General features: G+C 61.5%; 2 protein-coding genes across 3 annotated transcripts; both read right to left on the bottom strand.

The window, feature by feature from the left end:
• Window positions 1-2,410: 2,410 nt before the first annotated feature.
• Window positions 2,411-7,903, bottom strand: NEU4 (neuraminidase 4). Of its 2 annotated transcripts, none has more exons than XM_060193623.1 (4): window positions 7,812-7,903; window positions 5,649-5,926; window positions 4,164-4,419; window positions 2,411-3,794 (listed from the first exon to the last, which is right to left on the bottom strand). In XM_060193623.1, the coding sequence occupies exons 2-4, from the start codon at window positions 5,847-5,849 to the stop codon at window positions 3,001-3,003; spliced, it is 1,251 nt and encodes a 416-aa protein (XP_060049606.1). In that variant the 5' UTR covers window positions 5,850-5,926; window positions 7,812-7,903; the 3' UTR covers window positions 2,411-3,000. The 2 variants fall into 2 exon arrangements, with proteins under 2 accessions (XP_060049606.1, XP_007532085.1); XM_007532023.3 differs by lacking the exon at window positions 7,812-7,903 and adding an exon at window positions 6,512-7,147.
• A 2,543-nt stretch (window positions 7,904-10,446) lies between these two features.
• Window positions 10,447-14,657, bottom strand: GAL3ST2 (galactose-3-O-sulfotransferase 2). The gene is made up of 3 exons (XM_007532022.2): window positions 13,615-14,657; window positions 12,573-12,837; window positions 10,447-11,902 (listed from the first exon to the last, which is right to left on the bottom strand). The coding sequence occupies exons 1-3, from the start codon at window positions 13,716-13,718 to the stop codon at window positions 11,081-11,083; spliced, it is 1,191 nt and encodes a 396-aa protein (XP_007532084.2). The 5' UTR covers window positions 13,719-14,657; the 3' UTR covers window positions 10,447-11,080.
• Between the last annotated feature and the right edge of the window lie 266 nt (window positions 14,658-14,923).

Below are 14,923 nucleotides of genomic sequence, written 5' to 3'. Positions count from 1 at the left end.
TCTGCTTCTAAGGCGTCTCCTGCTTCCCTCAGGAACAGATCGCTGAGCCCCAGGCCCTGAGACTGTGTGCACCCAGCAGAGTGCCCTGCACCATGGGCAGGGAAAGCGGCCCAGGAGCCTGCTAAGAGGGCAATGGTCCTCACCATGTGTGCCACTCAGCTTCAAGCCTGGTCCTTGACAACTAGAGGAAGCTCAGCACTGTGGCTCCTTACCCCCTCCCTCTTTATTTTTTTTTCCTAATTTTATTATTTATTTTGAAAAGCTGATTTTTTTTTTCGCCCGAGCATTGCTCGGCTCAGGCTTATGGTAGTGCAGGAGACTGAATGTTGGACCTTGGAACCTCAGGCATGAAAGTCTCTTTGCATAACCGTTATGCTGCCTTCCCCCTTATTTATTTATTTTGATAGCACAGACAGAAGCACAGGGAAGAGGAGATAGAGAGGGAGAGAAAAAAGGAGACACCTGCAGACCTGTTTCCACTGCTCATGAAGTTTCTCCCTTACAAGTGGGAGCCAGGGGTTTGAACCCAAGGCCCTTGTGTACGGTGATGTGTGCACTCAGCAGGAGGCACCACTGCTTGGTCCCTCCCGTCTCCCTCTCTCTGCCTGGCTATAGGTAGAAAAACTAAAAATAAATAAAAATAAAAATTTTCAGATATTTATTTATTCCCTTTTGTTGCCCTTGTTGTTTTATTGTAGTTATTATTGATGCCATTGTTGTTGTATAGGACAGAGAAAAATGGAGAGAGGAGAGGAAAACGGAGAGTGGGAGAGAAAGACAGACACCTGCAGACCTGCTTCACTGCCTGTGAAGTGACTCCCCTGCAGGTTGGAGCTGGGGGCTCGAACCAGGATCCTTACGGTTTAAGTCCTTGTGCTTCACGCCATGTGCACTTAACCCACTGTGCTACTGCCCGACTCCTTAAATAAATTTTTTAAAAGGCACCAAAGGTCTCCCAGAGATGCAGCACCAGGGGCTCAGTGGGTGACTCAAGGACCTGGGTTTGAGTCTTGGCGCCCACCACATGGGAGCACCTACAATGGAGAATATTCACTATCAGTGAGCTCTGCTGTAGTGTCTCCCCTCCTCTCTGTCTGTCTGTCTGTCTGTCTCTCAGCTTCTCACTCCCTTACATAAAGGAAAGAAGAGAAAAAATGACCACCAGGAGCTGTGGAGTCTACAAGCTCTGGGCCCCAGCAGCCATGACCCTAGGGGCAAAAAAAAAAAAAAAATCAAAGGCAGAGGGGCCAAGTGGTGGAGCACCTGGTTAAGTGCACAGATTACCACACACAAGGACCCAGGTTCAAGCCCCCAGTTCCCACCTGCAGGGGGAAGCTTCAAGCAGTGAAGCAGGGCTGCAGGTGTCTCTCTGCTTCTCTCTACCTCCCCCTCCCTCTCAATTTCTCTCTGTTCTATCAAAACTTTAAAAAAATAAATGAAAGGCAGCATCACCCTGCCTCCCCCTACATTTCATACCCCTCCCCTGGAAGGCTCAGGCCTGCCCACCCCACCCCAGCAGCATGGCTTGTGTGTGTTACTGCATGTGTGTGTGTGTGTGTGTGTGTGTGTGTGTGTGTGTGTGTGTGTGTGTGTGTGTGTGTGTGTGTGAGAGAGAGAGAGGGGGGGGGGAAGGAGAGACACCATAGCACTGCTTCACCATGCAGGGTGCATAAGGTGGTGCCAAGGCTCAAAGCCAGGCCCCAGAGCACAGCGGGCACAGGCTCCACTCGGTGCCCTATCTCCTAGCCCTCTCAGATTTGTCTTCATGGGTTTATTCGTTTGCTTGCAGACGAGATCTCGTGCCTGCAAGTTCTGTGTTCCAGCTGCTGCGTAAGGCAGCCCCTCTTGCCAGATTCTGCTTTTCCTGGCGTGTGATGCAGAGGTTCTGACCACAGCTTCACAAGCCCTGAACCCCTGCAGGAAAGTCAATGGCCCCGTGTACAGGACAGGAGGGAGCTGAGCCACTGGCACAGGATCTACCACCTCCCACAGGCCCTGCCACCCTCCTCAGCCCTAGGGGCTGCCACCCTCCTCTGCCCTAGGGGCTCCCACCCTCCTCTGCCCTAGGGGCTGCCACCCTCCTCTGCCCTAGGGGCTCCCACCCTCCTCTGCCCTAGGGGCTGCCACCCTCCTCTGCCCTAGGGGCTCCCACCCTCCTCTGCCCTAGGGGCTCCCACCCTCCTCAGCCCTAGGGGCTCCCACCCTCCTCAGCCCTAGGGGCTCCCACCCTCCTCAGCCCTAGGGGCTCCCACCCTCCTCAGCCCTAGGGGCTCCCACCCTCCTCTGCCTTCCCACACTTTCTTTCAGGGTGAGCCTTTGGCTGCACTTTCTGCTCTAACCTTGAAGGGAGGAGGCCCTAGGAGCTGCTACTGTGGACAGGGGGGCAAGTGGGGGTGGGGGGGCTCGGGCAGACTTCAAATCGAGGAATCTCTTCCTGAACAGGACTCCACACGCTTCTTTCATCTTCATCCATTTTAATCAGTTATTTCTTTTTTTGTTGGTTTGTTTTTATAAGAATCAGCCATCTTTTCTGTCTTCAGGTCTGTAGGCAGAATCACTCCTGAGCTCCCTGCCCTCTCCTCGGCCACCTTCTGTTCTAATGCGTGTAGCTGCCACCAAACACAGCAGGCACCAGGGAGGACAGGGCCTTCCATAAGGCGGGAGGGGGGGAAACCACAGGACCAAGATGGGGGGCAGTGTTTCCGGGAGGGCAAGGTGGGGCTCTGCTGACAGGGAAACCTGCTCGGTATACCACACCCTTTCTGTTCTGCAGGAACTGGACACCCCCAGAGCCACACATCCCAGGGCTCCTTCTGGCTGCCCCCACCCACCCCTGATGATCCCAGAGCTGTGGGTACTTGGGGGTGGGGTGTCAGGTCTGCAATGAGATGGAGGTTGGACAAGTGCCCTGGGGTTCTCATCCAGGGTTGAGACAGGAGCACCCCACTAAGCTGAGGATAGCCCCCCCGGAGCCTCCCAGGGTCATGCAGGGCATGGCCGTCAGGAGGGCTGGCAGTGGCCCCCAGGCTTGTCCCCACGGAGGGGCCCCACACCCTGCAGGACCTGGTGCAGAGAGAACAGGCAGAAGGAGATCTCCTCATAGGAGACCCTTGCCCCACTCTCAAACAGACAGGCAAAGGTCAGGGTGCCCTGGGGCCCGGGGTCCAGGCACGCCAGGTCGGAGTAGCCACTGGGGCCCTCGTAAATAACCCAGGGCTCCGTCCAGCTGTGGGGGTCCAGCGGGGAGCGACTCAGACAGACTCCCATGCGGAGCCGAGCCCTGCGGCCAGCAGGGTGAGAATACAGCAGCCACGTGGAGCCCCTCTCTGGCCCGAAAGCATCCCTGTCCCCCTCCTCATCCTCTTCCTCTGGGGCTCCCTGGACTGTAAGAAGCTGGCCTGGGACCTGGGGGGCAGGGATGCCCAGGATGCTGCCCTGGCAGCCACGGGCTGTCTCGGGCAGCGAGGCCACCAGCTGGCCAGGCAGGAAGGAGGCACCGCCATCGAGACTGAGTGCCTGCACACGGTAGCCCAGGGGGCTACGGGCACTGCAATACAGGATGCCGCCCACCGCCGCCAGCTGGCACTCGCCCGAGCGCAGGTTGGGCACCGGTGCCCCGCAGTGCCAAGAGCGGCCGTGGTCATCGCTGTAGAAGGCGAAGGCATGCGGGCTGGTCCTGCAGACGCGGCCGAAGCACTCGCGAGCGTCCACGCGGTAGGTGTAGGCGGGCACCAGCAGGCGGCCCGATGCCAGCTGCACCCCATGGCCCGGGCCCACCGCGAAGGTGGCCCAGCCTGCAGGGCACGGGGGACGCCTGGCAGGGGTGCTGTGGGCAGGGCTGGGGGCCCCAACAGCTCCCCTGCCCACACCACTGCACCCCACTTGGTCACCCCAATCCAAGTCTTCCCACGCTAGGGGCACGGCAGCTGGGGTCAGACTCCCAGCACCCACACAGGGGACCCCCGAGAGGCAGCCCAGTGGGGGAATGTGCCCACCTCCAGTGGAACCAACACACCCTCAGTCTACACCTGCAGGAGCCCCAACTCCAGAGGCCCCCCACCACCTCAGGGACCCCAACTCCTGAATCCCACCACCTCAGGGACCCCAACTCCAGAACCTCCTACCTCAGGGCCCCCAACTCCAAGGCCCCTGGGCCCCCTTACCCTGCTCAGCGCTGCCCACCGCCTCCTCCGTGAGGTCCCGGGCGTCCCCCCAGCTGCGGCCGCCATCCCGGCTGCTCACGCAGCAGAGGCGCGCGGCGTTGCGGCCCGCAGAGATCTGCGCCGCCTCGGGCGTGGTGCCCCGCACCGCGATGAAGAAAAGGAAGATGGTGGCGGTGTGAGCGTCCAGCACCGGGCAGGGGTTCATGGAGCGGTGCTCTGCCAGCGCCGCTGAGCCCAGCACCTGCAGGGCGCCCCACTGCGCCAGGGAGCCTCAGTTTACCGGGGGCTCCCCTGCACTGCACGTCACCCCACCCCACCCTGAGTCCTCCCTGCACTGAGCTCCTGCACCTGCACAGAGACCCCTCCCCTGCACAGAGCCTCTCCCCAGCACGGAGCCCCCACCCTGCACAGTCTCCCCCTGCACAGAGACCCCTCCCCTGCACAGAGCCCCCTCCCCAGCACGGAACCCCCACCCTACAAGTCTCCCCCTGCACAGAGACCCCTCCCCTGCACAGAGCCCCTCCCCTGCATGGAGCCCCCACCCTGCACAGTCTCCCCCTGCACAGAGACCCCTCCCCTGCACAGAGCCTCTCCCCAGCACGGAGCCCCCACCCTGCACAGTCTCCCCCTGCACAGAGACCCCTCCCCTGCACAGAGCCCCTCCCCTTCACGGAGCCCCACCCTGCACAGTCTGCCCCTGCACAGAGACCCCTCCCCTGCACAGAGCCTCTCCCCAGCACGGAGCCCCCACCCTGCACAGTCTCCCCCTGCACAGAGACCCCTCCCCTGCACAGAGCCCCTCCCCTTCACGGAGCCCCACCCTGCACAGTCTGCCCCTGCACAGAGACCCCTCCCCTGCACAGAGCCCCTCCCCTGCACAGAGCCCCTCCCCTGCACGGAGCCCCCACCCTGCACAGTCTGCCCCTGCACAGAGACCCCTCCCCTGCACAGAGCCCCTCCCCTGCATGGAGCCCCCACCCTGCACAGTCTCCCCCTGCACAGAGACCCCTCCCCTGCACAGAGCCTCTCCCCAGCACGGAGCCCCCACCCTGCACAGTCTCCCCCTGCACAGAGACCCCTCCCCTGCACAGAGCCCCTCCCCTTCACGGAGCCCCACCCTGCACAGTCTGCCCCTGCACAGAGACCCCTCCCCTGCACAGAGCCTCTCCCCAGCACGGAGCCCCCACCCTGCACAGTCTCCCCCTGCACAGAGACCCCTCCCCTGCACAGAGCCCCTCCCCTTCACGGAGCCCCACCCTGCACAGTCTGCCCCTGCACAGAGACCCCTCCCCTGCACAGAGCCCCTCCCCTGCACAGAGCCCCTCCCCTGCACGGAGCCCCCACCCTGCACAGTCTGCCCCTGCACAGAGACCCCTCCCCTGCACAGAGCCCCTCCCCTGCACGGAGCCCCCACCCTGCACAGTCTGCCCCTGCACAGAGACCCCTCCTCCGCACGGAGCCCCTCCCTGCTCCCCAGAGCCTCACCTGCACAGAGCCCCGGGCCAGCGTGCCCCTGCGCTGTACCAGGCGGTGGGCATGCGCGTCGTCGGGGCTGACCCGCTGCTCAGCGAAAGCCAGCAGGGTGGTCCCGGGGGGCAGCGCCAGCAGCGCGGGCACGCGGTAGGTCAGCCCGGTCCTCTCCCGCTGGAACAGCGCAGTCCGCGGGGGCACAGGCGGCGTCCCCATGCTCTGCGGGCGTCAGAGCTTCTCCCCTTCCTGTGTCCAGAGGGGCCTTTCTGAGGCTGCAGACCCAGCGCCGAAGCCTAGAACCAGTCACCACAGACCACCCCACACTCAGCCAAGAGGATGGCGGCAGTCCCAAGCTCTGGGGGAATGGTACCCCCAGACGGGCAATCTGCTACCAAAGCCCACGTGGACTCTCCTCACAGGAGAGAAGCACAGCCAGATGCACACAGGCACACACTGCACACACGTGCCGGTTCGACACACATGAGGGAACATGTCCTTTCAGGCTCTACATACATGCGCACACGTGTGTTCTCTACGTGTACTCTGTGTGCTCGACCAGCCATACCTGCACACATGAGCAGGCTCTACACATATGCGGGCACATGCATTCTCTACACACAGGCCCACATGCTCTGCACGCTCAACAGACATGTGTGCACACATGTACGTGCTCTGCACACGCGGGTGTGTGTTGTACACACAGGCACATGCGTGTATGTGCAGGAATTCCCTGCACATCACAGGCATACATGTGCCTACACATGCCTCACCCCACACACACAAGCTTCCTGGCCCCAGTTGCTGCCGGCACCCACCCCAGCCTGGAGGTCACTGGGGCCAAGGAGCAGGGGCCATGGCCAGGAGAGGTGGGGGTTCACCTGCCAATGCCGAGGAGTCTCCTGAGAGACAGTGTCTGAACCCTGCTTCCGAGGGGGGCGCTTTCTGGGGACAGAGAACGTGTGTTTTTTTTGTTTGTTTGTTTGTTTTACTGTTGTTGGATAGGACAGAGAGAAATGGAGAGAGGAGGGGAAGACAGAGAAGGGGAGAGAAAGACAGACACCTGCAGACCTGCTTCACCGCCTGTGAAGCGACGCCCCTGCAGGTGGGGAGCCGGGGGCTCGAACCGGGAAGAACGTGTGTTTTGTGGCTCAGCTTCCTGAATTCCTGGAGGATGGGGAGATCCAACACTGAGGCCTCCACCACAAGGTGACCCCGGGAAGCCAGCACCACCCCCACCTCAAAAGACCTGGGTGGTGTGGACAGAGGAGCAGAGGGGACCTCAGAGAGGGCCAGAAGACATCACCAGCCTCCCCTGAGTCCAGCCAGCCATCCAGGCAGAAAGGAGCCAGAGCAAGAGGCTGCCAGACGCCCATGGGGATGGATGTGGAGGGAAGGCTGATTGGGAGCACAGGGCAGCTCCGTGAGGCACTCGGAGGAGAGGTTGGGGTAGAGGGTAACAGGAGGCGGCAAGGGGCTTCCCTCAGACAGAGTTATAGAGGGGCTGAGGACCCCTCCAGGGTCTAGGAGCAGGAGAACCCCACAATTCAGTGATGATAGAAGAAGCACATCCTGGAGCACCCCAAACCCAGGTTACCCACCCACCCACATCCCATATTGTCCAGGGGTGAGGATGGTGCCCTCAACTACCTGCAGCCACTACACCCTCAGGTCTAGTGCTCCCACAGAGGTTGGCTGGGGTAGGGTGCCATGGGGAGCACACGGGGGCACAGGAAGGGCTATCTCAGATGTGCACAGTGACATGGAGCTGGCCTAGTCACCAGCCCTCAGTCCCCCTTGGACCCCAGATGCTGGAGCCCGTCTGACCCCTAGCCCTAAGCTCCTGAGCCCCCAGACACTGGAGCCCCTATCTCCAGACCCCAGAAAAGCTAACACCCAGTCCTCAAACCACTGAGCCATAGACAACCCCAGAGTCCCCCACACTTCAGGCACCCAGACCCTAGAACCCTAGCCCCCAGCCCTCAGATGATCTGGGCCCCCAGGCCCCTGAAGCCCCTCTCCCATGCCTCACCCCCAGCCCTCAGACTCTCAGAATCCCTGCCCCTTATCCCTCAAACCTCCTGGGCCCCAGGACCCCAGAGCTCCTAATACCCAGCCCTCAGATTCCCTGGGCCCCCAGACCCCAGAACCTTGCCCCCCAGATAGCAGATGCCCACCTACCAGTGCCTCCAGACCTCCTAAGCACAGCTGCTGTGTCTGGGACCCCTGGCCCCACACTCAGCCTTACTCAAAGGGGGACTGTGTAGAGTGGGGAGCAGGTGCCACGTCACACGTCCCCAAGCCATGGGCACAAGCAGGACATTCTCTCACACTGGGCTAGTGCCCAGGCCCAGGGGCACAAAGCTGGCAGCCAGAAGTGGGGGCAGGGGCTGCAGTCCAGCTGGCCTTCCTCTCCAAGTGCCAGAGGGGGGCAGGGGCACAAGAGGACAGGACTGCCAGGACCAGCACAGGGTACAGATGCTGTCCCAGGAGGCCTGTCACTAGGAGGGTCCACCCACACCCCACACAGGGAGCTGCCCTGGGGGCGTCACTTTACAGAGGGAAGCAGCCTGAGGGGGGTGAGGGCCTCCAGGAAGCCTGCCCTTGTAGCCTGAGAAGTGGGGGGGGTCTCATCCCCTCCTTCCTGGCTGCAGTTGGCCATGTGCCACCCCCAACTCAGCTCTAGGCCTCAGCAAAGCAGTGGGGGCCCTGCCAGCTCCCGGGGGCTGGAGGTGCCCCATCCAGAGCCAAGACTTTAGAACTGTCCCCCGCGGGCACTGCTAGCAAGCATGCAAGTACAGGTGAAGGTGACCCCAACATTTGGTGAGCATCCACCCCACCCTCCAACACCACCCCATCACTCCAGGACTCCACCAACCCCAACCCAGGGAGGGAGCAGGACTCCAGGCCACTGCTGACCCAGGGGACACAGGCCTCCCCCAGAAACTGCCCTGAGGTCATAGGGAGGGGATGCAAGTCCCCCTTCCCAGGACAGTCCTCACCCACAGGCCTGTCCCTGCACGGGCCCCAGTTCAGACCCGTGGGCCAGCACTCCAGAGAAGCCCCCCAGGTCCTGACAGTCAGCAGAAGCCACCCCCTCCACCACTGCCTGTGACCACAGCTGGTGACCGCACCCCGGGCCAGGCTCCAGGGGAGGTGGGTCCCCTGTGTGTCCAGTGGGGTCTCCCTGCCCCTGTGGCAGGGCTCCACACAGAGAAGTGCGGTGAATGTAGGATTTATACCCTGTCCCTGCTGGGTGTCCACACCCCAGGTCTACGGAGGTCCCCAGTGGAGGGGGGGATCCCCATTGTGAGAGGTCTCCTCCAGGGCTGCCAGCCACTGAGCAGCCACCAATCCCCTGGGGACAGGTTGGTCACTGTCCCAAGGCCAGGTGGACACAGCACTGTCACCTCAGTGGCCCGGCCCAGTGACCAAGGGTGGCATGGGGCCCATAATAAGACTGCATGTATGGGTACCCCACCACCACCCCAGTTCTGGGCAGTGAGATACCAGCTTATGCAAACATGAAGATGTCACAAGAGAACTCTATTTCCAGTTCCCCTTGAGAAGCCAGATTCCCAGGCTCCACTCCACGGCATCCTGGGAACAAGCACACTGGGCCCTGCTGCCCTGGGCCCAGAGGCCACTCCCAGTGGCTGTTCAATCAGGTGTGTGCAGTGCGGGTTCTGCTAGGGGTTTTCCATCAGTCTGAACAGCTGCCAGCTCAGTCTCCTGAGTCTCTTCCAGTCTCCAGTTTCTGCTGTGACTCAGCGTCGGTGGTGCCAGGGGGATTTTCTCTGCCCCTCCCTGCCCCTCCCTGCCAGCCTAGCATCCCCTCGTCCTAGGCACACGGAGCTGCAGTGGGGGGTGGGGGAGTTAGGCCCAGCTATGCACCATGCCCACAGAGTCAACTGGTCCCACCCTTATGCTGGAGCCTCTGGACAGGCTCCCTGACTCCAGTGATCTATGCCTGGACTCCACCAGGACTGACCTCCCCAACCCTAGCCACACCCTCTAGGGCCACTCACATGTCCACCTTCCTAGTGAGGAAAGTGGAAGCCCACCTCATCCAGAACACTGGAGCGTCCCTACTCAGGGGGTGCCAGACACTGACCCCTGTAGTCTTGCTCTGGCTAAACCACCCGATGAGGGTCTCCAGCCACTTGGACACCTGAGCTTCTCTGAACTAGACAGGGTCTGCCACATTGGTTCTGGGGTGGGAGAGACAAGGCAGGGATGGCACAGCACCTAGGCTTCACCCAGTGCCCATGCACCTCCCCTGTGGTGCCAGGGTTTGCACCTGAGCAGTTAGAGGGGAGGCAGGCACCCTGATCCCGGCTTCTTTCTTTCTTTCTTTCTTTCTTTCTTTCTTTCTTGCCTCCAGGGTTATTGCTGGGGCCCAGTGCCTGCACCATGAATCCATTGCTCCTGGAGGCCATCCCCCCCTTTTTGTTGTCCTTTTTGTTGTAGCCTTATTGTGGTTATTATTGTTGTTGTTGTTGTCTTTCGTTGTTGGACAGGACAAAGAGAAATTGAGAGAGGAGGGGAAAACAGAGAGGGGGAGAGAAAGACAGACACCTGCAGACCTGCTCCACCGCCTGTGAAGCGACTCCCTGCAGGTGGGGAGCCGGGGGCTCAACCGGGATCCTTACCCCGGACCTTGCGCTTTGCACCATATGCGCTTAACTCACTGCACTACCGCCCGACCCCCTGTTTTTTTTTTCCTTCAAGTTGAAACCTATTAACAATCTTGCAAGAACCAGCTTTCTTTTTTTAATATTTATTTATTCCCTTTTGTTGCCCTTGTTGTCTTATTGTTGTTATTATTGTTGTTGTCGTTGTTGGATAGGACATAAAGAAATGGAGAGAGGAGGGGAAGACAGAGAGGGGGAGAGAAAGACAGACACCTGCAGACCTGCTTCACCGCCTGTGAAGCGACTCCCCTGCAGGTGGGGAGCCGGGGGCTTGAACCAGGATCCTTATGCCGGTTCTTGCGCTTTGCACCGCGAGTGTTTAACCTGCTGCGCTACCGCCTGACACCCTGATCCCGGTTTCTAACTCACGTGAGCTGTTCTTGGGGTGATAGCAAGCCTCTCAAGCAGGAGCTGCCCTCCACACCCTCCCCTCCTTCAGCCCCAGCCCCCAGAAGTGCCACGGATGCTGCTCCCGTGTGTCCGTGGCCAGTACTAAAGCCCATGATCAGCACTGAAGCCTGTGACCAGCACTGAGGCCCACATCCTCCACTGAGACCCACAGCCAGTGCTGAGCCCCGTTGCCAGACCCAGCATTGAGTCCCCACATCCATCACTGAGTCCCGTGGCCATCAAATTCAGAGGCGCATAGCCCTGCTGCCAGGCCGCAGGCCTCTCGGTGGGCAGGGCCTCCCCTAGATGGCAAGGAGAGGGGAGCAAGGCCCCTTTTCTTGGGCCTGCAGGGGTGGGGGGGGCTCCCTACTCGTCTAGGAAGTTGATGTCCTTGGGGGGCTTGTGGGGGAACTGACGCGCATACAGGCGGGCAGTGTACTGCAGCTCCGGCATGGCCAGGCGCTCGCACAGGCGCAGGGTGGTGGGGTCCAGGTCGCGCCGCAGGCTGTAGCCCAGGATGTGCGCCCCGCCAGACTGGTAGGGGCGCAGCAAGGGGTCGGGCGCGCGCGTGGGCCCGGGGGGCTCCCCCTCCTGCAGGCAGCGCGCCCCCAGCTCGCGCCTCCGTGCGCGCAGCCGCTCCACGTCCGCTCGCAGCCGCCCGGGCCCCAGCTCGGCTCGCGCGCGCGCCCAGAAGCTGCGGTTGAAGTGCTGGTACAGGCGCCAGTCGAGCGCGCTCCAGCCCCGCGCGCGCTCCCGGGCGGCGGGCGACAGGCGGGCCACGGTGTGGGGGCTGCGCGCGTTCAGCCGGAAGGCCACCACGTCGTCCAGCTGCCAGCGCAGCAGGCGCCGCAGCAGCACCATGGACTCGTCGAAGTGCTCTGCGATGAGCACCAGCTGGAAGCGGCGCGCCACCTCGGCCAGGCGCGCGCGCACGTACCCCTCGTCGTCGGCCGGCGCGTCCGGGTCGAAGCCCAGGTCGAACCACATGTTGTTGCGCGCGTGCACGTTCTGCAGCGTCAGGCCCGGCTGGTAGAAGGTACGAGGCGCCTCCAAGAAGGCCTCCAGGCTGCCCGCCGCCCAGAAGGCCGGCACGGCGGCGCGGTAGTAGGCGAAGGATGACTCCAGCTGGGCCACCGGGTCCCTGACGATGGAGAAGTAGAAGGTGTCATTGGGCATGACCTTCTGCACCTGTTGAGAGACAGTGTGGCAGAGCGGTGAGTCTCCACAGAGCTCCGGAGCCCCGGGAGCAGCCCTGCGTGCCGCAACGTGTGCCTTGCATCTTACAACCCGCTGTGCCCCGGAACCGCCCTCTGTCCTGCAGCCTGCAGCCTGCAGCCTGCACCCTGCGCCCCAGAACCAGCAGCGTACCCCACAGATCTGGGCCCTGCACCCTGGAACCTGCGCTCTGCCAGCCAGCGCCTTCCCACCTTGTCCCTGATGAGCCTCCACCGCCAGGGTGACCTGGACACCTAGACTGACATCCACTTATACCCAAGAGCACCCCCCAAGCTCAGCATGAGGCAAGGCTGATGGGGAGAACCCCGGCGGCCATGGATTCCAGGAGCACCTTCAAGCCACCTGCCGCCCTGGGGTGAAGGGGGGTGGCCAGCAGGGTGTGAACACCCCGCCTGTGGGCCGGGTCTCTGCGCGGCTGCACAGACACGCACATGCGCAGCTTAGTCCGCTTTTCCCCAAGGCTCCCCCCACCACGTGACACCTGAAAACCCAAAGCCGCCCCCCCAGGGCTCCCCACTCCAGAGCGCCCTCTCTACTGTCCGCCCCCAACAGCTGGAAGAACGGGTGAGGGGGCAGAGCCCCTACCTCACCCCCGCCCTGGAGCCCCACAGACCCCACACACCTCAGGCAGGTGGAAGCGCAGGTGGTTGCACATGACGTTGAAGCGCGCCCCGCGCCCCGCGCCCCCCGCGCCCTCCACGTAGCGCGCCAGGAAGAGCCAGGGGTAGCCCAGGTGGAAGCTCGCGCCCGCGGGCAGCGCGACAGACAGGTTGTGCGTCTCGGCGAAGCGGAAGAGGACATTGAGCACGGTGCTGCTGGCCGTCTTGTGCGTCTTGAGGAACATGACGTTGGTGACCGGTGGGCCCTCCTCCCGGACCCCCAGCAGGCTGCGGAGATGGCAGGGGGCCCCAGGTCAGTGGGCACCCAGGCCAGAGGCCTCAGCCAGTGACCCCCCAACTCACCACTCCCAGCCCAGAGACCCCGACCTGTCCCCCAACCTAGAGATTCCTGACTGGACCCCCCAAACAGCTGTCCCCAACCAGAGACCCCAAATGCAGTCCCCCAAAATGACTGTCCCCCACTGGGAATCCCTGACCAGACCCCTCAAAACAATTGTCCCCAGCCCAGAGGCCCCCTACCAGTCCCCCAAACAGCTGTCCCCCACACAGAGACCCCTAGCCCAGTCATAAGCCCCCCTAGTGGCTGTACCAGCTGCCCCCCCCAACTTGGCTGACCCTCCGAGCCACAGCCTGTCTTACAAGAGGGCTGTGTGGACACAGCCCATGACAGGGGCCACCTAGTGTAGACTCAGCCCCACAGGCTGGTCAGAGACCAGGACAGGGGACTGTGGACACCAGGGAAATCCAGCATCCTATGGAAATCCAATGAGGGGAGAGCAGAGAGGGTCTGAGCTGCCAGACACCCCCAGGCTGTAGCTCTGGGCTGGCGGTGCAGCTGGAACCCACCCAGATGGCCCCACTCCCACTGCCAGTCTGTGTCCAGCACCCAGCACCCACACCCCACACACTGCAGCTCCACAGGGCCCAGTCCCCCCAAGACCCCCAGACTGGGGCAGGAGCCTGTGGTCCCGGAGAAGGGGCCCACTCCCTCTTCTGGAAGGGAGACAGGGTCCTGGGTGGCAGGGGGGGCATGTGAGGACTCACGGTGTGGGCAGCCAGCCATCCAAGCTCAGGAGGATGGCCAGTAGCATGGTCACGGCTACAGCCAGCAGGACCAGGACGGCTTGGAAGCACCTGCAGGCAGGCATCTGTCAGGCCAGTGCAGCAGGGGACACTGAGGCCCACCCCACTCCTGCTTCTGCCACAGCCCCTCCCCCTTCATGCTGCAGTGGGCATCCCGTGGCTGCAGTGGGCCATGTCTGGGGTGCAGGACACCCAGTCACGCACATGGAATCACCACAGCACCAAGGAAGTTCTGGAGTGTGGTGCATCTCACTCTCTGTCTCTCTTTGCATCTGAAAAGGCTAGCCTAGAGGAGTGACACCCAGCAACAACAGGAAAAATTCAGGGGGCGGGTACTAGTGTACCCAGTAGAGTGCACACGTTACTGTGCAAGTACCCCAGGTTCAAGCCCCCAGTCCCCAACTGCAGGAGGGACACTTCATGAGCAGATCAGTGTAGCAGATGTCTCTCTCTCCTCTCTTCTCTCCTCTTCTCTCTCTCTCTCTGCTTTGTCCTCTATCCAGGAAAATAAAATAAATAGCCACCAGGAATAGTGGAGTCACCATGCAGGCACTGAGCCCCAGCAAATACCCTGGCAGCAAAACCAGTCAGTCAGTCAGTGAGTTGTAAGCTGGCACTGCAGTGCTTGTCTGGAATGGAGGCAGCCTGATGCCCAGTGCACGGCTCCTCACAGCCCCAGCCTCAGACCAGCAGTGGCCTCTGGCTGCACAGGGACAGTAGGGGGTGGGGGCCTTGCTCCCGGACCCCAGCATCATTGTTCCTGCTGGTTGCACTGAGAGCAGAGGTGGGGACATGGGAGCCAGCTCTGGGTGGGGACATCTCTGTGGGGTGGCAGACACAGAACTTCATGTCCCTTCTCAGTAGTCATTCAGCGTACTGGATGCTGGGTTGACTCTGGGTTTTGGGTCCTGGGCTCTGAGTGATAGGCTCTGGGTAGTGGGTACTAGGTACAATGCTGTATATATGTGGAGGAGTGGGAGTCAGGTGGTAGCACAGTGGGTTAAGTGCAGGTGGCACAAAGTGCAATGACCGGTGTAAGGATCCTGATTGAAGCCCCCGGCTCCCCACCTGCAGGGGAGTCGCTTCACAGGCAGTGAAGCAAGTCTGCAAGGTGTCTGTCTTTCTCTCCCCCATCTCTGTCTTCCCTTCCTCTCTCCATTTCTCTCTGTCCTATCCAACAATGACAACATCAGTAACAACAACAATAGAACAACAAGGGCAACAAAAGGGAATAAATAAAAATATATATTTTTTAAAAATATGGAGGAGT

The sequence above is a fragment of the Erinaceus europaeus genome, chromosome 7 (assembly GCF_950295315.1).
Source record: "Erinaceus europaeus chromosome 7, mEriEur2.1, whole genome shotgun sequence".
Lineage (NCBI taxonomy): Eukaryota > Metazoa > Chordata > Mammalia > Eulipotyphla > Erinaceidae > Erinaceus > Erinaceus europaeus.
This window is presented reverse-complemented; position numbering and strand designations above follow the sequence as displayed.